At 44.0% G+C, this 22,549-nt stretch overlaps 1 protein-coding gene across 1 annotated transcript in view; it reads left to right on the top strand.

The window, feature by feature from the left end:
* The window catches only part of dchs1b (dachsous cadherin-related 1b), an 81,722-nt gene that overhangs the window by 12,789 nt on the left and 46,384 nt on the right, over nt 1–22,549 (top strand). The window contains exons 2-4 of the mRNA XM_070983140.1: nt 1,446–2,291; nt 2,420–2,617; nt 3,043–3,816. Of these exons, the coding sequence (XP_070839241.1) occupies nt 1,464–2,291; nt 2,420–2,617; nt 3,043–3,816 (1,800 nt within the window). The 5' untranslated portion in view covers nt 1,446–1,463. The remainder of the gene's footprint in view (nt 1–1,445; nt 2,292–2,419; nt 2,618–3,042; nt 3,817–22,549) is intronic.

Genomic DNA, 22,549 nt, shown 5'->3' with positions numbered 1-22,549 from the left:
GCAGGTTAGGTCTCCACATGTGATGAATAAGTTGTGTCGGGCCTTGATGGTCCTCCTCATTTCAGGATGTTTTGAAGAGTTATATGCTCAATAAATCTTCCCTTATAAATACGAGAGGAACTTGCATAAACTATTGGTCTCATTTTGAACATAATCTAAATATTTGTAGACCTCATCAAGGGGTAAAATGAACATCCATCTCGTAAGAGTTCAGAGCAGCCTCACAGGTTAAATTTGCCAGAACAGTTATGAGTGTATTTCCAGAATTTTGTAGTAGTGTGCGAAAGTATGTGTGTCAAACCTGGGTCAAATACCATTTGCAAATAATTATTGGTGTTTGTTTAAACTTGCTAGAAGCACCAGATGGTGGGTTTGCTGCAGGAGAGCTCACACAGTGTCAGGTGTCTTTAGTTAGATAGCCTTTTCAGCTCTCGTATTTGCCTTTCCTGCAGTCAGCGTGTCATCTGATGGGGTATGTCCACTTCTGATGCACCAGGCAGGTTAAAGCACGCTGTAACGATTTTTGGACTGATGCATGACTTTGTAGACAGTTGCAGTGCGCGTATCTGTTCATGATTAGAACCAGTCTATGACTGATAAGACTGATTTAGCATTAACATGAGGAGGATATTATCTTTATGGATTTGTGCATGATTTAGAGTTTGGGGAACATACAGGCTAAGCTTACAGTCTTAAATGACTGCTTTTCCCCATAAAGGCCTTGGTAAAGCAGCTATAGAATTACTTTCCCATGCATTCCATGTATTTGTGAGTGTGTGTGTGTGTGTGTGTGTGTGTGTGTGTGTGTGTGTGTGTGTGTGTGTGTGTGTGTGTGTGTGTGTGTGTGTAAGCATTTGCTATCACGAAATGAAAATGAAAATGAAAAAAGGATTTTGATGCCTATTTTAGTGTCTTTAACATGTTTTCTCATGGGATTGTAGTGTGTGACCACTCTGGACACTTTAAAATGTTCTCACCCAGTGAATAAAATTTGTTATCCTTCAGATAAATATAGTTTATGATTCTGTCCTTCGTGTGGTTCAAGCCAATGTGGATCCTGGACAGACTCAGAATTCCATTTTCATGCTCTTTCAAAGCTTCCTGATTCAGCCGAAGAGCTCTTTCCAAAATGTTATATATATCCACTTTATGGGGAAAAACGCTGAAATTCATCAGACAGTGTCTTTAATATAGGTTCTGGATTGTAAAAGTGTTAGCACATTGTCACGCAAGGATTTAAGATACATACTCCACTGTGGGAAAAAAAGGACAAATTGTTTTCATTTTGGAAGAGAGCAAGTGAATTTTCAAGATGCTTTCAAATAGAGAATGAAAAAACGTGTTCAATTGCTTAATTCACACATCATAAAACACATCTACACTTGCAGAAATGCATCTTTTCTTGGCTGATGTTCTCCCCTTTTCTCTCTTTTTCATTCTCACAGGTCTAGCAGTACCCAGCCATGCCGTTAACAAGTAAAGGGTCAAGACGGAGGCCTTGGGTCAGTGGACCCTGCGTGTGTTCAAGTCTTTGGCAGCGGAAGTCACTATTTTATTTCTCCATCATCCTTGTTCTTGCTCAGTCTACAACTGTCCTCGGAGCACTGGAGCTCCAGCTAGATGAAGGGCAGCCGGCAGGGACCATCGTTGGTGACATCAGTGCTGGGTTACCGCCTGGTGAAACTACAAGTCTTTACTTCATCTCAGACCATGAAGGCACAGGCGTTGGCAGCGATCTCAACATTGATGAAACCACGGGCATCATTACCACCGCACGCAGTCTGGACCGTGAGCAGAGGGATCACTACAGCTTTATCGCCGTAACAATGACGGGGGTCACTATTGAGGTGTCAATCACTGTCAATGACATCAACGACCATGCACCCGTGTTCCCCAAAAAGAAAGCTGTTTTGAAGATCCCAGAGCACACACAAGTGGGGACAAGATTTTCCCTGGAGCCTGCAACAGATGCAGACAAGGACCAGCTGACCACTCAAGGCTACGCTATTCGAGAGGGCAATGTAGGCCAGGCATTCAGGCTGGAGACCAGGAGAGGTGCTAACAAGGTGCTGTATCTAGACCTGGTGGTCAATGGACTGCTGGACAGAGAGAAACGCTCATCTTACACCTTGGTCATAGAGGCCTTTGATGGTGGCTCACCCAGAAGGGTTGGATCCATGACCCTGGAAGTGACTGTGACCGACATCAACGATCATGCTCCGCTCTTCAATCAGAGCAGATACCATGCTATCATCTCTGAAAGTCTCCCACAAGGCAGTAGCATACTACAGGTTAGCTCAGTCAGGTCTTGTCAGTGTTCAGATAGTGACTTGTTACTTCAGCAGTATTTCTTGCTTCTGTACATCCAGATGTTCCAGTGTTATTTAATTTCAGAATTTGATTTTTCTCTTCTTTACAGGTGTTTGCAACAGATGAGGATGAGGGTGATAATGGTCTGGTCCTTTATGAAATCAACCGGCGTCAGAGTGACCCTGACCGCTTCTTTGTCATGGATATCAAGTCTGGGGTCATCACCCTGAATAGGCCCCTGGATTATGAACTGAAGAGGGTCCACGAACTGGTGGTCCAGGCCAGGGATAATGCCAGCCACCCTGAGGTAATTACATTACTGCTATTCATTACAGTGCATTAAACATACAGTGCTGCACTTTCAGTGATGACAGATAATGGCATCATTTTCAGTTTTTACTGTTTTCACAGAAAAATATGCATTTTTTTACATTAGTATAAATAGATTTTACCTTAAACCGTAGTTTATATCATCACAAACTGCAAACTGCTCGCCACTGCAAGAGGACACTGGCTACTGCAGTTCACAGTAAACAATGTCTTCTCAGAGAATACTTCTACCATCAGAGTGTGAAGAGAAAAATACAATAACATGCAAATGAATGAGTGCTTGTACTGCAGATAGTAGTGTTTAAAATGTAATTCCTCCCAGGATTTCAAAGAGCTACGAAATTGAATGTGACACAAATGATTTGAGCACTAAGTAACATGAATCATGCACGATTTTCCCAGGTGACCAATGCGTTTGTGACCATTCACGTACGTGACTACAACGACAACCAGCCCACCATGACCATCATCTTCCTCAGTGAGGATGGCTCTCCAAGGATCTCCGAAGGAGCCCAACCAGGCCAGTACGTAGCTCGGATATCTGTCACCGACCCAGACTATGGAGAGTACGCCAACGTGAATGTGTCCCTCGAGGGGGGCGATGGGAAGTTTGCTCTTACAACCAAGGACAGCATCATCTACCTGATATATGTGGACCAGGTCTTGGATAGAGAGGAACGGGATTCGTATGATCTCAGGGTTATGGCCACGGACTCTGGCACGCCGCCCCTCAGAGCAGAGTCATCTTTCACCATTCAGGTGACTGATGTCAATGACAACCCCCCGCTGTTCGACCAGCAGGCCTACAGACAGACTATTCCTGAGGTTGTCTATCCTGGCTCCTTTGTTCTACAGGTTACTGCCAGGGACAAGGACCAGGGCCCCAATGGGGACGTAAGATATAGCCTCCTCAAGGGCAAAAACTCTCACTACGATTGGTTTTCCATTGACCCGGTCACAGGGATCATTACCACAGCGACGACTCTGGATTTCGAATCAGAGCCGGCACCAAGTGTGACCGTTGTTGCGACGGATAGCGGCCGCCCGCCACTGTCGTCAACGGCGAAGGTGGACATTGTGCTGCAGGATGTTAACGATAACACGCCTATGTTCTCCAGCAACTTCTACAATGCCTCCATCAAGGAGAACACCCCAGCTGGGACCTGCTTCTTAGAGGTAAGAGAAACCCTGCAGAAGTTTTCTCTCCTGTTTTCAGCCTCTTTCCCTCTCAGTCGTCTTTCATCCATCTCTCCTTTCGCTCTACTCTTCTTTATTTTGTAAGTGAATTGCCGTTTTTATTCTCATGGTGCTCAATCTTGCAGCATGTTGGCCACACTATTGTCCTACTTACGCAGCCAAAACCAAGTATTCACTGTCTTCCTTGTCCTCTCATCTCTTTCTTCGCTCTCTCTTTTCACGCACACCCTCCCCTTAAGCCCCCTCTGATTGCTCCCCTGGCAAAAGCCTGATTTATACATCAATATAAATGAGTCTGGAAATCAAAGTCATGTCTGAAGTAAAAAGCCGTCTTCTGTCCTATTTCAGAACAGGATGGTGCACTTGGAGACACTGATGCGTTGTGATGTGTGATTCATAAAAAGTGGGCTATGAGAGAAGAAGCGAAACCATTCAGTGCGTTCATTAAGAGGGAAAAAGATTTATAAAGGCAGGAGAAAAAAGAAACAGAGAGAGGAAGGCAGGGAGGGAAACTTCACCTGCATTCCTGAAACCGCTGCGAGGAGATTTACTCCGTGCTGCTGGTATGTCCTCTCTCTCACCTCGTATGGTTGCCATGGTAACCAAGTCATCAGCGGAGGGTGAGGCCTTCGTATCGGCGCACTATCTCGCGGCGGCTCGGCTGCCTTGCTTTTATCTCGATTCCAGCAGCTCTTATTCATAAAGAGGACCTCTCCTGAGAAATGAAAAAGGATGACTGGCTGTTTGTCTTCCAGCAAGGTCTTAACTTGGCATGGTGCACCTTTTAGACCAACTGTTTTTACAGGTTGGTTTTACCCCTTTGCTGTGAAGTGGATGACAAGAAAAAGAAGCGTTTCTGTTTCTCAGCATTTTCAAGAAAGCCTGCGACTCGAACTCAAAAGTGCAGCGGTTCTAATGAATGGCTTTGGACCCCTAATCATACCATCTCAACTGGAATTCGATAAATAGTTGAATTTCACATTCTTGCAGGTTCATTTAACGTATATTTGGAAAGGATGGCTGGTTGGTAATCAGTGGAAACTGGCAAACTGGTCTGTTTCTTCGGGAAGGCAGGCGATGAGGGAAGTAATGGAATGTGATGAAGAAGAGTGACGTGAGATGCAAGTGAAACAAAAAAGAGGAGAAGGAGGAGGACTGAGAAAAGGGAAAAAAAGGGGATGTGGATAAATACGGCATTAACATGATTTATTTTTGAGGTGTCTTTACAATCACAGATACAGCCTGTCCATTGCTGAATTACTGAACCTTATAATTTGCTCCTAATTAGGCTGCTCTGTTGAATTATTGCATCCCTCAACCAACTAAACGAACCCCCTGGACCTCGATTCCAGTGGTTGCAACAGTTGTAATCAACTGTTAGTCGTTTTTCTAATCCTAGCCGGCAGTTATTCTGGCACAAGGTGCTAGCGTAATCCCATGCCAGACATCACGGGTGGTTTTCCAGTATGCCAGAGTGAGTGAATAAGGCTTGATTCGCTCATTCCGGCACGTTCCTCAAGGCTCGCTCGGACCGAGCCAAAATTCTCCGGGCGAGAGTCTCCCCACAGGGGCTGCTATTTGCAGGATAATGGTAGTAGGAGTAAACTTTTTTTCTGGGCCAGTGGAATATGTGGCTACTCAGATAGGACACACGCACACACAAATGTTGCTAGGCCTGACATCATAGCCTAATGGATGCCCTTCCAGATCTGTTCTGTATTTTCTCCATTTGTCTGCAAACCAACTGCCAATCTCAACAACCTTGAGATTGTGGAACATTTGGTATTTTACTCTGTCAAGATACAGACAAAGTGAGGAATTGGGTCAGGTGGTCCGACAGGCCCAGCGTACATTTTTGTGGGATGTTACTTGGCGCAACAATCAGGTTGTGAGGTTTGTCACGTTCATAATCGAGTCGAGACGAAGGCAGAGTGTTCTCAGAATTGTACCAATATTTACAATAGATAGCAATCACTATTTGGCTTTAGGAGTTATTATACTGGCTGGCTCCATTTGAATTCTGGACACTGTGTGTAAAAATGGGTGGAAATCAGCAAATGTTTAACGTCGAAACAAGAAAATATGTTATCAGAAGAAGTGCTTGAAGGACTGGGACACATATGCACATAAGGTAAGGAGTGGTTTCTCCCTCTTTTCTGCCCCAAATCGTCTTTCCTGTGTTCCAGGTTTCCTTTTTTCCGTCTATCACTCTCTATCACACTTTTCTTACTCTCTAATTCTCTCATTGTTCACTAATGTGTGATCTCATCCTCTTTATTTCCTCTGTTTCTCTTTCTTTATCTTGTTCTTATAACGTCTTTTGCTTTGTCTCAGTCTCTACTCACACTTACACACACACACGCGCACACACATTAACATGCAGCAATAGTGTGTAGGAAGTTTTTCTTATCAGTTCTGCTACTATAGTAATCTGTAATGTGCTGCACTGTTTATGTAGCCGTGACACAAAGGAGTTATTTATTTCTTGGTTTTCCTGCTTTCCTCTTCCCCCGCTTCCTTAAAGTTTTTCCCAGGCAGGAGAGGTTATGGTTCCTCAGTGTGTGTGTGTGCGTGTGTGTACGCGCGTGCAAGCACATCCATCTGATTCAGACTCAAATCCTGAGAAGGTAGAGATCATGAGAACAGTGTGAACTGTGGCTGATGATGAAAAGTGACAAGCATGTTTTAGAGTGGGGCATTTTCATTGTTCTTATTTGCATGCAAAAGTTGCTGAAATCGTCTGATCTGTGTGAGTGCTGATGCCACTGCGTTGATATGATTACTTTCAGGTTTCTTGCTCTTTTTCTTGGGTATAATCTGTGTTTTTCAGAGTCTAAGCCTATTTTTCCTTCCTGTGTGGGTTGTGCCTTGCAGACTTTCTGTCAAATCCAATGACATGCTCACTTCCAGCATGACCTGACCGCTGGGAAGCCAATGCTGATCTCACAAGCAGTGACATCCACGCTCTTGCCAAGACTCAAATGTGGTACCAACAGACAGCAACAGATGAGCTGCAAGCTGGAAGATATATTGTTTAAAGAATTAAGTAAAATCATCTCAAATGATTTTTTTTTTTTTACCTCAACTGAAAGAGAAATGACAAGAAAGCAGAAGTTTGCATGTGTGCTACATGTACATGCACATGCCTGATTGTCATACATCTGTGTATGTGTACTTGTGTACACTACTGAGGCCAAGAAGTCACTTTCAGCAGGTGATGCGTTTCCCCTGTGATGTTCAGCATGTGGTTTCCTGGTCAAGCCTGTTAAACGACACTCAATCATCTCGACAGACACGCAGATGTGCTCAGCTGGGAGACGTACAGAGACACGGAGGATGGCTTGCTGGCATTGCAGCACAACAGTATAATAGCACTGCACTGTCTGTTTGCAGAGTTGAGTTTGACACAATGCTTTAAACATGAATAATTTTGACAATCAAAAAGATATAAGGCAGGGGAATAAATCGGAAACATGACTAAAACCTGGAAGGGATGTGCTAAGGGCCCATAGAGGCTGCGCATTTCTTTACACCTCATAGTACGATGCTGGAAAGAATGAGAGGCATACTGATGATTTTTCTATTCCTACATCATTGCCAGCACTGAGGACAACACCATTAGGTTTGCTGTGAGGATGGTACGAGCAGAAAGGAATCACTGAACTCTGAGGGCTTATCCCCAGAGTAACAGGAATGTGCTCCAGATTATCCAAGATAGAAATGGTTCATCCTCTGGGGAGCATAGATGTGGTCAACATATGTAATTACAATATTTCTATTAAATTCGAGCTGCCCATTCGGAGACTACGATGAATTTCATGGAAATCTTTGTCACGCACCATACTGCTGATCAAGGGAAGTTTCATTCATTCCAGTTTCACTGATCAACTGTGGCGATATCTTGCTCTGGATCACATTTTGTAACAGACTGACAGACTATCTACTTACTTAGCAGGCCTCACTGGTAGTCTGATAAAAAAGGAGAGAAAGTCAGGAGAGTGTGGCGTGAAGGTGACCGAAATAGAGCGCAAACAAGTGAGAAAGGAGACAGGTTTCTTTTGACAGGTGGAGTTAGTCCTCTTGAACTTCCCACAAAACCGCTTAAATAAACACAGCATGTCTGCCTGTCAGAGTAATCAGCCCCTTTGGTGTGAAGTCCAAAGTCTGGGACCCTGTGGCTGAAGTCTATACGGCTCTATAAGGAAAGGCTAATCATGTTTAAAACATACACACGCATGCACACTGAGACTAATCGCATTTGATAAGCCAATAGAGCCGGAGAAATACTGTAAGGTGACACACTGGAAACAGGAAGGTGTTCAGCTTAAACTTCCTGTAAAACTGGTCCAGTCTCCCGCTGGTGTCGCGCTGAATCCGGCCCCCATAGAAACCACAGCCAGACCAAACCACTTCCACTTGGAGCTCGCATGCTCTCCTCCAGCCCAGACTCACAACACACACACTCGAGTTTTTATTATGCTTGAAAATTTGTGGGGGAGGGAAGATGAAATTTATTGACCGCTTGATGTCCCCCCACCCCCCACTTGTTCTCAGGCAGTGGCAGCTGTGCTTTCGCACGGGCCTGCCCTCTTGAAAGTTTATCATGGGTGTTTTAATTAATCTGTCAGTGTGTTTAATTTGAGGGATCAATAGCTGAGCCAAGGGAGGCTGCAGGTTGGAGCGATCACTGTCACCACATGCCTCGGTTGCATCTAACAGGCGATCAGCGCTGACAAATGTTTGGGTTCACACACAAACAGACACCGGCGAGATCGAAAATTTGGTGAATCACTTCATGCTGGTAACAGCTGGCCCCTGTTCTGACACGCTCACTGTCTCTGGTTCTGTCTCTCTGTCTTCCACTCTCTCTCTTTCACGGACTCACACACCCCTCAGCTGCCAGCGATGTTGACAGGATGTGTGTGATGAGGGATCAGGATGGTGTGTCTGCGATGTGAACTATTCTCATAACATCCATCAGCACCGACTGTGAAGTCATCACCTGTTGCTAATGGAGACTTAAATGCTGTAAACTAAATTCATCTTGGTTTTACGCTCATGCCCGAATTTTTCTGCATAATGTTGTGGGCTTTATTTGTTAGCTTTATGGTGGTAATGTCTTTTTTAGCAGCTTCATCAGGTCGATGTTTTAATTATCCAAAAACTCTGCTTTATGACCAAATACATGCAAAACTAAAACACCCCTTAGCATTGTGTTGTGTTTTGTACTAATTAGCATGCTAACATGCTAAATGAAGACTGTGAGCATGATACTGTACACCTGCTTAGCATCAGCAGTAGTATAGCTTACTGGGCCGCCAGCATGGCTGTAGACTCCCACTCTTGTTCCAGCAACTATTCACCCTGCTTGTATTCTGCAACTGTCTCTCTATGTAGTACTTCTCATTTTTTAGTGGAGTACATCTTTTGCTTGGCCGTGCTGCAAACAGAAACACGATCTGCTCTTCTTCTGTTGCATCTCTGACTGATTTCTGACCCCGCTGGTTGTTTGCCGTTACCTCCAGTAAGCAAGTTGCCAAATCTACTCAGACTGAAACTATATATCACATTAGAGCAAAGTTTTGTTTTAATTAAGTTTTTTTGGGGGGAGGCATCAGTTCAGAGCCCAGATTCTCTGCTGATCTCTTTTTCTGCTAGAATAGTTTTAGTATCAATCAGCTTCAAAATGCAAATGCAATGCTATTTTTTTTTCCTGCCAGAGCATTTTTTTTTTTTAGCTCTTTGCAGGGTGTTGGATTCTGGCCTGAACTGGGTAAATCATTCTTTTGTCTGTCTTTTCCCTCAGAAGCAGTAGTTTGGTTCCATATCACTAGCTGTTGGCATATGCTGTGTTTTAAACCTATCACAGTGCTCATTCATGTGTGATCTGACTGGCCAATGCCTCTGTGGAGAGGATGGCCTCACGCCTCATTAAGCCCAATACTCTGTACCATATGGCACTGAGGGGTTTTCTTCTCTCGCTCTTTCTGTCTTTCTCCAGTCTGACTGGTTTCTATTCCATTTCTTCATCTCATCTGTTAGTGAGTATCTCGCTTTCCATTCCTTTTTTTGTGTGTGTTTTTTACCACGTCTCATGGGCTTTTACCCTTTTGGCTCCTACATTCGTCTCAACTTTATCTTTTCCTCTGCTGTTTTAAAGGAATCAATCTCCCATCAGTGAGTGAGACAAGTATGGAAAGTATTTTTTTTCTTTGTACTGTGCTGCTTATTGCTGGCATCATTTTATTCTGTCCTGGTTCACTGACAATCCTGTTTTTCTTCCCTGAAAGTAAAATAAATGAAATAAATTATACCTGAATTCAAAGACAGCCACTGCATCAGTGGACGCTTTTTAAGATAAGCATGCCAATATTACATAACTAAATGTAATAATGCACCATCAGTTTTGCTTTGCCATTCATTATCAATTAATCCTGTAGTATATAAAATGTCAAAAATGGTATTAATCTCACAGTTTCCATGGCCAAAGGTGATACATTAAAATTGCAATCAACCAAAACCCAAAGAGATTCATTTACAAGAGAAAGCAACAACTCCTCATGTTTAAGGGGCTGAAAACAACAAGCTGAAACCATTATGGTTGATGAATTTCATACATGAGTAATTGTTGTTAATGATGGTCAAAATTGTTGCAGATTAATTTTCAACAATCAATTACTTGACTCTCTACCAAACTATGAAACACTATTGGCTGTTCTGGGTCAAATGAACAGGATGAAACCAGCAGAATACCAGCAGATTAAACTACACAGGAATGGATAAACATGTTTGGAAAAGACGTCTGTGAATTGCAAGGCTTGTCTTTAGTGCAACGTGTTTCTTTCCACAGTGTGGATCCGACAAAGTGGACGCTTTAGCGAGAGCGCAGACGATATAGCTCCTCTGTGGAACAGACAGATATCAAACAGCTGCAGGCACAGGATCCTCCATAAACGCCACAGACTTTCTTTCCCCTTCAGCCTATCTCTCTATTCCAGCTCTCCTGGGCTGCTTTTGCATTGTGTCTCTCTTCAGACTTATCTGACCCTGTCCAGGCCTCCTCTCCTTCTCTGTCTGCGTGTCCATTTTGTCACTGTCTCATCTCTTATTGCTTAAATCCTCTGTGTTTGAGAGTGAAAGGACCAAACACACATATACACACACACAGTCACACATTGTGCTTGAATGCACACAGAAGAGCGACACACACACCACACACGAGCGGCAGGTGATCCTGAGGCGCTCTCCCCAGTTCATTTGGTCACACTAATCTAATTTCATGACACATTGAGTTAAGTTGGTGTAAATTAGTATGCTTCCTGTGTTTCTCTAGATTGTATTTGCTTTGGGAGGGGTTCTGCAGTTTGGGACAGCAGGTGGTCAATAAGTTAGGGGTGAAGGGTGGTGAAAGCGCCGGTTTCCCAGTGTATCAGATTCTGTCATTTCGGCTTTACAGAGAGATAGATTCGAAGTCATAGTTGGGTGTGTCCGAGACATTTTTCTCTGAGTGCTGAGTGTCATAGTGTGCTAAAAGATATGAATGACTTAAGTCCATTAACTCATTTTTCTTTATCTTTTTTGGCAATACTCAAAGGCATTACTTTTAATTGTTGTGTACCTGTGTGTGTGTGTGTGTGTGTGCGTGCGTGTGTGAGTGCTGTGGCAGCAGCCTCGGAGCTGTTATCTGGCTGACTCTGCTCCTCTGGTGTTGTGTATGTCCCAGCTCAGGGGTCTCAGGGGTCAAAGACTGTGCGGCTACGGATATTTGTTTTCTCAAATGAATCATCCATTTAATCATCTCGCTTGTCCTCTTCTTCTTCTCTCTCACCTCAGGAAGTCAAGCGTGGAGAGATGCTGAGAGAGGCAGAGAGGGAGACGTTAGCGTTCCAGATCTAGTGTTGCGTTCATGGTGCCAAAAGACACAGTATTAAACAATACTGATCCTGCCTGGTCTATGTGAGATCACAGACATGGCACCGACGAACAAAAAGCATTTTATATTCAATATGGTCCACATCAGGTCTCTCACTTTCTTTACATCTCCCAGATGCATTTCTGTCATGCGTGCGCCTCATATTGTCTTTTCTTTGGACTTCAGCTTTTATAAGGATAGTTCTCACCATGAGATGTCTATTAAAGGTTAGAGCAACACTACAGAGAGTGAAAGAAATTTTCCACTCCCCCAGAGTGGAATCTTTTAAGAGAATCTCTCACTACGTCCCACCTGCCCACTCTAACCTCTGCTACTCCCCTTTTCTTCTTCTTTTTTGATTGCTGTGTGGTTTCACTCAGCCGTACAAGGGGTGAAGTGGGACATTTCACTGTATATATATATATATGTGTGTAGATGTATGAATTGCATGCACAGAAAAGAAAAGAAGCACAGCTTGAAACCCTGCGCTTTGGCTTTAGGGATAAAAACCACCGAAAAGTCTGAGACTTATTTCCACTGTGGGCCTCCGTGCATGTGAGCGTACATGTGTGTTAGTGGTTGCTGGATGTGGTCTGTCAGACAGGGTTGGAAGGACTACAGGAGTGGAAATAACTTCACTGTTTGCATGGGCAACTGCTGCGATTTGTTTCGACGAACTGTACAAATCTCGAGCCGCGAGGGCGACGGGAATGAATGGAAGAGTGACGACAACGAAGGGAGAGGAGATCAAAATGTTGGAACAGAAAATCAATCGACACAAGAAAAATGTATTTATAGAGCTGATTATTTAGCTTTAGCTCCCGTCTTCAGACAGGCTCTGGAAGCTCTTCTGTCCTGTAGCCTTCTGGACTCAGTGAACCCCATCCCTGCAGGGCTAGCAGAATATTAATTTAATAAGCAGCCTTGAGATGAGGAATAGACCTCAGTGTTTTTTTTTCCCCTTTCAAATTGACAACCAGATCAGTGTGGGCTGGCCTTTTCAGAAGCTACCACTGTGCTTATTACAGTCTCATCTATCCTTCCTCCGAGGTCTAATTTATCAATCATTTCAGCACAAATGTGATATTCTTTTGAATGAACACTCGCTGTAATATTTGTAAAGCTCCTCTGACATTAACACTAATAATATGCCTATAAATGCATGCCTCTGAGTTTGCCGTTCATCAATAATGGCTTTGATAATTTCCCTAAGCTCTTGGCTTTGACATTTTTGACAAGGCATGCAGATTTCATACTCGGGTCAGTCCAAAATTTTGCCTCAAGCCACTTTTATCTGCTTCAGGGTGGTCTGTCTTTTTCTGACCATCATACTGAAACGCATTATTAAGGAAAAAGGATTCTTCATCTTCCCTTTCACTGTGACTTTCGGTATTCGCACCCTGCAATTTGGACGAAGCTCTTGTAAGGACTGTGACAGTTTGAAAGACTATGACAGTCAGTTTTTTTTTTTTTTTGGACACGTGTATTGCACTCAGATCATGCATAAGGTGTTTGTGTTGGAGTCGTGTAAGAACTACAAGATGAATCTTTCTGACATGAAACAGAAGTCGCTGTGTATTGTTATAACCTCACACTGAGTACATTTACAGGCATTTGGCCTGGGCGATAGGTGTTGGCTGAGGTTAGGTAAATCATATGATTTGGCCTGTGTTCTGTCTGGCTGTTGTAAGTGATTTAACTTTTAGAGTAAGGATGTGTCAGATTTAATGTCAATTTAGGAGAACCAACATTTCTGGTGCATGTGGCCCACATTCAGCTCTGTGGTTTTGGATCAGATTTACTGCGGCCTAACACACCCTGGTGTGCAGAGCACAGTTTAGGAAGTTCTTTATACTACTTGGAATAAATCTCTTGGTTTTGAAATAACATGTCCGTCTTGCAGAATTTAGCAGTAAAAGTGCTACTATATGATGTTCTCAAGTCAAAGTGCATGGACATGAGGAAGAAGGAGGTGAACCTTACTGTAAACAGACTTGTGATGGAGATGCATTGCTGTCAGAAGTCTGGATTTTGGAGACACTCAGCTCCCCTCTCTTGAAGATGCGGCTCTGCTCCTACTAAAGGGATCAAAGGAATGGACAGCAGGAGGGAGTTGCACCAGCCATCTTTGAATGTCAGCCTCTGGTGTCCAAGCTGCTGTCATTCACCACAGCTTAATGTTTTCACATCATGGCTCAGCAGAGCGGGACTGTTGTGGCAAGTGGGAGCAGTGGGTTGGCTGGAAGATGAAAAAGGTATGTAATTCATTGAATCTGATGTCCTGCTCATTCATTTTCACACAGACAGGAGGAAAAAACATGGTTTGGGCTTTACAAGGAGGGGATTTGCTCTAATGATTCATCTGAAGTGTTCTTCCCGACACTGACTAAACCTCATGTCATACAGTAGATGTATACATCAATACAAAGTTATACAGAAGTGAAAGGCCAATCACAAGTGATGCATCTAAAACAAGCCCAATTAAGCAGGTGATGCATGTGAAACAGAAGCCCGAAGAGCCATTGTTTTGCATAGCAGTTGTGTATCTTTTGTGTGGAGTATGGAAGAGACAGTGTAAACGGTGCATAGCTGCGTCTGCGTCTGCTAATGATCATACAAACCATTCCTGTCAGGTCTGTCAGCCTTCATTGTTAATGGAGGAACCCTGTTCTGTTGGCGTTGCACTCTCTCTCTGTATCTCTACTAGAGGCAGGCCTCGGTATGTTGGCCAGCGTCCTACTCTCTGTAGGGGAACGTCAATTTAGAAAGCTGGAAGTGCTCTCTGATGTCAAGCGCTGTTCACACACACAAATACACATGCAGACATATACATACACACACGTTTTTGCATGCCTGTGCATACATGCCTCCCCACAAACACGTGCACATTGATCACCCACGCCACTGGCGGGCTGTTGAGAGCACTTTGTGTCGTGCTCCAGGGGGCGATTACAGAGGAGCTGCTTGATTGCAAGAATCTTGGAGTGCCGGATCTGCTGCTCTAATACCGGATACGAGGCCTAATGTGAATCCATCGAAGGGCATTTTCCTCTCTCAAGCCTTTGTTTCTTATCTAAAGAACGGTTCTTTCAAGTCACACAGATGGAGAAACTGAGATCACAGGAAGTGCAGAACAGATGATACAGCTTACTTTGTGAACAACATGTAATGCAATGTACACTGTGTAATGAAGCATGCCATGACGGCAAGGAATCGCAAGAGTCTGATCTTGACTGATCAAGTCCATGGCAGTTTGATACCTCACCATATAATGCAATTGTATTTACCTGCATGGAATTAGAAGTTGATCCCCGAACATGTATTAAGATTGAATTATACTTTAAGAAAATAACATTTCAGCAGCTTTTTATGCAATATGTTGTAATATTAAAAGCTTACTTTCATCAGATATGTGCAGCTTTAAACTTTTGTTACTCAGACACACAAGTCTGATCACAGATTTTATGGAGCTGTGTGCAAAATTTGCAAGAAATGTAATGCATGAACATCTCAGTATTTCATAATGAAGCTTAATGTGGAATATATGGAGAATTATAGTAAATAAATGAAGAACTCTGGAAAGAGCAGGACTCAGCACATTTTAGACAGCAAGCGAGAGTCCATAAAAGAAAAAAAAGAGGAGGGAGTGATGAACAGGATGGCTGCATGTGGTGTGAAAAGCATGAATGCAGGATGTAGCCTTGGTGCTGATGGTTACCATGACAATGAGAGACGTAGAAGCAGGTCAGGGGAGGTGGAGCCGAGCCAATTCATCACCGCTTACGCTTGTGTGTGCGTGTGTGTGTGTTTGTGTGACTTCACCTCTGTCTGTCTGAGTACGCCCTTGAAACGGGCTATTTCTCTCTCTCGTACCTGGCTTGCCCACACGTTTACACACAGATTTATAAAAGAAGTAGAGCAGTGCAGCGGAGAATTGGATGTGGAGCAGACCGGGAGTGGGCAGACCAGCCGTGCAGGTCGTCTAACGCAGCATTTTCCTAGAGAGAGAGAGAGAGAGAGAGAGAGAGAGAGAGAGAGAGAGAGAGTAAAACAAGACAAATGTTTCTTTTCAGTCTTCTTTTCACATCAGCAGCCTGTCATTCTGTCCATTATTCAAAAGACATTATCTTCTTCAACATGCAGATGGAGAATTGTATCACAAGCTGCCACAAGGCTTCACTACAGATACTATTGATTAGATGCTAATGGCTGCAGTGAGGGGACTTTACAAATGAAAACGACCAGACGAGATTGGACTCTCCCTCTGTGTGTGTGTGTGTGTGTGTGTGTGTGTGTGTGTGTGTGTGCGTGTGTGTGTGTGTGTTTGCAGGGGAGGATTCTTCCATCCAAAGGTATCTTTCATTGCTGTCAGGGGGAGAGTGGGGTCATGTTATTGTAACTGGGCACAGAGAGGAGCAGGCAGACTCTTCATATGAACACTCACCCATGTGAAGGATGACCGCCATTACTTCATACAGACAGCATGTGTATGCGTGCATGTGTGTGATGGGGGAAGCATGATGGTTTTCAAAGGGTTGGAGCCATCGTTCAGTGGTAACCATGGCAACAGGACTCTCAGGACCACAGGGAGGGAAGAGAGAGGAGGAGGGGGTGGAAGGGGGAGACAGAGGGAATTGTGGGGAGTGGGGTCGGTGTCTGTATCTTATGATAAGCGATGATGTAAATCTGCGCCTCGTAGAGCCAAAATGGAATGCAGTTGGGTTTTTCTGGCCACAGGACACATTAAAGTACCGTTTTAAAGCTAATTTAAATTAAAATGAAAGGTAGCTTCAAAAGGAACGAGTTGAAAATGTGTCGGGATGAGAGAAATTACAGATTGGTTGTCAAAATGGGCTACACAGCAAAACTGAACAGCCTGAATTGATTCTGCTCCGGTCAGATGTAACACACATTAAGACAATCACTCCAGACTCAGCTTCAGTTCTTCATTCCTCCTCATCTTGTAAAAAGCATTGTGGGCTTAAAAGTGTACACAGAAATACATGCAGTTTTACCCTTTTTAACAGCTCCCATTGTCCTCTTTAAGTTGGTGCTGAGGTAGATTTATAAACTTCTTTATCTACCTCTTAGGAAATGGGCCCAAATAGTGCGCAGCTCCCCTCTTGTAGGAAACATTTTGTGTGCATGTGTGTGCAGTTTGTTTGCGTAACATCATTTCATGCACTTTTGCAAGACAAATAACGTGTATGTACGTGCGCGGCTTGCTTTTCCAACACCTAATGCGTGCCTTGATGTGAGGTTAACGATCCTCAGCCCGCTGAAAAGAAACAACATGTGCGGGTTTTATTTGCATCACCTTTAAATCCCTGTGGCCTGCCGCTGCTTTGAGGTAAACTGAGGTAATGCTTACCCTGCTTTCCACAACTGTAAATACCCCATGCATGAGCCAGCTTGACTGGCACAGCAGTAGGTTAGGCCTCGTGGTTTGAATTAACAGAAAAGTAAATTCATGTTCATTCTGTTCTTGCCTGTGTTTACTCACCGCTTCTTTTCTTTTTCTTGCTTATCTAAACTGACGGTTCAGGTCTGCTCCAGCTTTCAGGGCTCCTGCGTCCACAATACTTCCCCTCCTGTCTCTTTCAATTCAGTCGAAATTCTTGACAAGCACACACACTTGCACGCGCAGTATACGCAGCCTCCAACTGCGGCTCTAAATGGAGTCCTTTGTTTTCTTAATTGTCAAATTAAACATGTCACTCTGTTTGAATGGGACACACATATGCCAGCTGCCAGCTAACCCAATGGAGAAATGGGGGGTTTAGCCCTTATTCATTTAAGACAGGAGCCCCTTCCCCCCCCCAAAAAAACTACTAGAACATGCTTGAGAAATCTCTGTCCCTCTCACACACACATGTGCAAGCACACACACACACACGCACACTCGCAGTGAGTAGAGGATGAGGAAAAGTCGGTGCAATCTTTTGTCTGTCACAGAGTGAGGCTGGATGGACGACCCCCCTCATCTGGTAACAATCACCTCACAGGCTGCCTCTGTCTCATGCTCGTGTGTGTGTGTTTAAGCGTGTGTATTGCCCACAAGCATGTAGATGTAAGGACAAGCATGTGTATGTGTGTGTTTATGCGTGTGTTTCTAATCCCCGAGTGCCACTAGAAAGCCCCATCAATCCCAGCCCTGTCTGTGAAATATGAAGGAGGAGGGAGGGTCCAGCATCCAAAATGGAAAACTACAACATGGAATAGAGTGGGCGCTTTCTTTCTTTCTTTCTTTTTTCCTGTGGGTGATTATTCTTTTATATTTATTTGCCCAGCAGACGTCCTGTTCTCAGTACAATCATACGTCCTCCATTTTACACTTTAGTCTGGCCTTTCCTGCAGCTGCCTCTCATGGTGGAGTGGATGTGAACCCTGTGGCGCTGCCCGGGCTGCCCACAGCTCCATACAATGCACACCTATATTTCACGCTGCGGGAGCAAGTCTCCCGCTTGTTCCTTGATGAATGCTAGGAGATGTTTTGTAGAGGAAGGATCGTTTAGCTTAATTAATGCCCTCCTGCTGCACGGCCCCAAAGACACATAATTAAGGCTCAGAATTCAGAGATGTCTTTATTGGTTTAAGATTCAAAGGGGCGAGGGCTCGAACCTTGGCTTGAAGTCCAATCAGTGGCTCATTTAGTATTTCAGAGGCAGGTGTAGGATCTCTAAGGGAACAGTTTTACAGGGAGAAAATCTTCTGTCGAAATAAGACAAATAAATCACAGACTCTGGCAAAGGCAATTTGTCAATGAGCAACTCAGTTTAAGCCGTATCCCTCAGTAAGATTTACATTTATTCTAAAAACAAAACAGGTTCCCCTATTTTTGGAGGAAAGCTTTCTATTTTCCTAACCACCCTTTTTCATATCGTCTCATTTTGGTTTCAGTCATGGCTCCAATACCACTCAGCCTGCGCACTGTGTAATAAAGTGATTTGGCTTCTTCTTCCCCCTGCCATTTCATCCCGGTGATTTAGAGGACTATAGTCAGGTCCACATTTTCACAAGGTTAGGTTTGATGAATAAGACTTCTTCTGGCACAGCTCTCTGGGCGTCTTAGTGTGTGAATGTGTGTGTGTGTGTGGTTATGAGATCTGCTTCGCTCTCGTTTGACTTACATCAGTGCGGCATGATGTACACCAGAGAGCATTTGGCTGAAATCCTAAATGAGATGCATTGAGTCACCAGAGTAACATTAAAAAATGAAAATGAAAATAAAGATGAAAATGATGTCTCTTCAGGGGGAGCATGAAAAGAAGATGCTGGATAAAAGCTAAAATCCTGATCATCTCCGAGTAGAAAATCTAACTTTGGGGTTTTAAAATATTCAACCAAGATAAGTAAAAAAAAAAAGAAAAAAAAGAGTACACTTGCACAGAGGAAAGAGAAAATGAGACGGACAGGCGTGCAGGTGGACTGGCAAACAGGCTCACATTCAGCTATACACACGATTTCATGCTCCTTCTGTCTCAGTATCTTAGCATAAGAGGTTAACGCAATGCTGGTGGTCTGCATGGAGTTAGCGTGCTGAGTGTTCCATTAATCCTGCTATTTTGCACATTGCCCACTCCAACACACACAAGCACACACACACACACACACACACACACACACTGAACATCCAACAGAGATCTACAGCCAAGATAGAGGAGAACTGTGGCAATTATACACCTAATAAATCAGTCATTCACTCATTTTTGTATGTATGCGCTCACTGTGCATGATCCCCCCTCCCCCGACATGCTGACCTTTACACACACACACACACACACACACACACACGCACACACACACACACACACATGCATGCAGGCTCACAAATATAGAGGCTTGTATAATCACATTCATTGAGAGGTCACCTTGGTTGGAGTGTGCACACACATAAAACACACACACACACACGCACGCACGCACGCACGCACACACACACTTATTTCATGGCTGACAGCTGGCTTCTGAAATGACTTCACTGTGGTACCAAAAATGCCACAGTTCAGACTCCTTTGTCTGTCGGGGTTGTCCCCAGGCTGAGACAGACTCCTTCGGATTCCATTGTTGGGTGGAGTAATGGAAGACCGGGTATCTGAGACCTGGATCAGGAGTGTAAACATACTGCCTGGTTTAGCCATCAGTCTCTCCCGCTTTTGGAAACCCGCAGTAGAGGAGGGGTGGGGTTCTCCCTGCGCACTGCACTCAGCCAGGGGTTGGGCTCAGCTGGGCAAAACAGGATGACAGTGTCAGATGTACTGGAATTTCTCAGGTGTGAGAGACAAAGGTACATTTACGTCCCAACACCTGTGACAGAATTACAGCTGACAGCTCCATCCCCGAGGCTGAGCCGCAGCTTCCACCCAAATTCATATTCATGTTGCACAGACAGGAGCATATGTGAAAAGAATATACGAAAGAATGCACGGCAAAGTTTTGAGTGGCAGGAGTTGCCAGGTTTGGTGTCAGCCCAAATGAGCATGACACTTCGAAGTAATTCCTGTATTGGTTACGACATGTGATGCAGGATGTAAGAAATCATGCTGATATCAGGTAGATGTAAAGTTTGCTTGAAATTTTGCCAGCTATTGCTTTTATATAAGACTATGGAGACCACCTTGTTTAGAGCACCACATTTATACAAGCTCAGGGCCTGCGGTCTGCAAAATGCGGCCAGCAAGTGAAGTGAATACAGTGAAAGGACTGATAGTTAGATAAATACTGTGCAGTCATCAGCTATTCGTTTCATGTGATTACATGTGGAACTGATTTTCCTGTGTAGTGAAACTTTTGTAAGTAGTTAACTGGAAATTTTTGTTTGGTTCCCAGTTTGTGTCTTGGTCCTTGGTTTGGTCCTCATAGAGTACTAAGAGATGTAGATACAGTGTTCTGAGATGGCGGCCCATTCGTTCCAATGAAAATGGCTCATGGGTGCAAACGGAGACAAAGCAGTTCAGGCTTTTTCATTTCTGAACCCGTTGCACATGCACTTCGGAGTCCTTTACGACCGAGCTGATCAAATCTCTGCACATATAACAGGCACAAAAATAATATGCTGATATGACTACATGAGTTCTTAATTTGCGCTGCGCCGAATGGCTTCAATTTCGATGGAACAAAGAGCGACCTTTCTTTTTACAGCTGTTTCTTTGTAATTATTGTGTTTGGGGAAAGTGTGCTTTTGGCCCCAGTGCATCACACTGCCGACTGCTCTGGCTGTAGCAACTGCACTGAATTTGAAAGCTTTGGAATCAGGCGGAGAGATAACAGATGCTCGTCTATATCGTGCCATTGTTCTAACCTCCAGAGACTGAAGTATTTGTCACAAACTTTTCCTCAAGGGCCTCCTCAGTGGCCCTCATGGTGTCTGGACCCCTACTGGGGAACTGCTGCTCTAATCTGCACACCACCTAAGCGAGTCTTATGAGTCAGGTGTGGTTAGCCAGCAGACCACAGAGCCAGGACAGAGGTAATGTGAGATGCAGGCTATAGCAGACCTATGGAAACAGAGAGACGTCCGTTTATAGTCCAGCTATAGAGATTTAATCTGTGCTATTAAGCTGGCGAGCGGCGTCCTTCTGCCGGTACTCTCTTATGGGAATTTTCAAAGAGAACTATTACTGTGATTTACTGAGGACAGGTCCCAAATAGTCCACACTCTCTGTCAGCATCTCTAGGTCTGTTCTTTTTCCTCCTTTCATTCTTCTCCCTCACTCTGTCTTATCGTACCTGTGCACTGACATTCAGATGCATGAGTTCAATAATGAAGCCACTACGTGCAGTACAGTATGCAGTGTGTTTATACATGCAGTAAACCTCAGGGTCTCTGTGTATACTCAAGGTCGGAATCTCATGTAACCCACCCCTCCCTGTTTTTAACTTCAGCACCCCCCTCAACCTCACTCCAGTGTCCTGATCAATTACAGCTACTATAATCACATGAGGCGCCTCCCCTCCTTCTTCAGCCCCTCCACCTTCCCTTCTCACTCCTCCTCCTCAGGCCATTTTGGTCACGGTATAGTTGGCAGTTGCTTGCCTAATCTCTCTGCAATGAAGAATGTGGACAGGAGTGTAGCTGGATGTTGGCTGCGTATCAACAAAGGGTGCTGCATATCTGCGCTGGCGCTGGTTTTTTAATGTATTTCTCTATTCGTCTAATTCTTTCCATTTACGCAACAACCATTTTTCCGCCGGTCATGATTCGAATTATTTGAATTTTTTTTTGTGAGAAAAAAAAAATTCCTTTCAAGTAAAAAAACTAATTTGTGATAAGTAGCTGAATATTTTGTCCATCTTTGCCCTATTTTCTCTTTTGCACACTTGGAAGCAATCACACGAAAGCCACACGAGCGCTCCCACATGTTCCCTCACTCAATGTTACTGTTCGTGTATTGAACGGTGGGAAAGAGCGAATTATCAACAATGATCTCAGAACTGTAGCGCCGCCTTCTCCATCTGGCATACAGTTTAATAGTGACCACCTCGAGGGTGAGTCAGCTGTGAGGAAATTAGTCTAATTATTGGTCTGAATTCGCAGCGGCTAACTGCTGCAGGGGCAGAGAGGAGAGAAGAGGGGACAAGCAGAGGAGAGGACTTTGATCTGGATTAGGAATGGTAGGAAACTTGAGCGAGACAGTGCCTATGAATTAATATTTTCCCAGCGTCTTTGCTTTTGGTTTGTTCCACCCATCATGTCAATCTATTTGTCTGTCTGTCTCATCCTCTCAATCCTTTCTCCCCTTAGGGATAGATTTAGCAGATGTATGTAAATACCCACATGTGTGTCTGGTTTATCCATCC

The sequence above is a fragment of the Chaetodon trifascialis genome, chromosome 16 (assembly GCF_039877785.1).
Source record: "Chaetodon trifascialis isolate fChaTrf1 chromosome 16, fChaTrf1.hap1, whole genome shotgun sequence".
Taxonomy (NCBI): domain Eukaryota; kingdom Metazoa; phylum Chordata; class Actinopteri; order Chaetodontiformes; family Chaetodontidae; genus Chaetodon; species Chaetodon trifascialis.
Note: the sequence above shows the minus strand (reverse complement) of the source record. Positions and strands in the feature narration are given on the sequence as shown.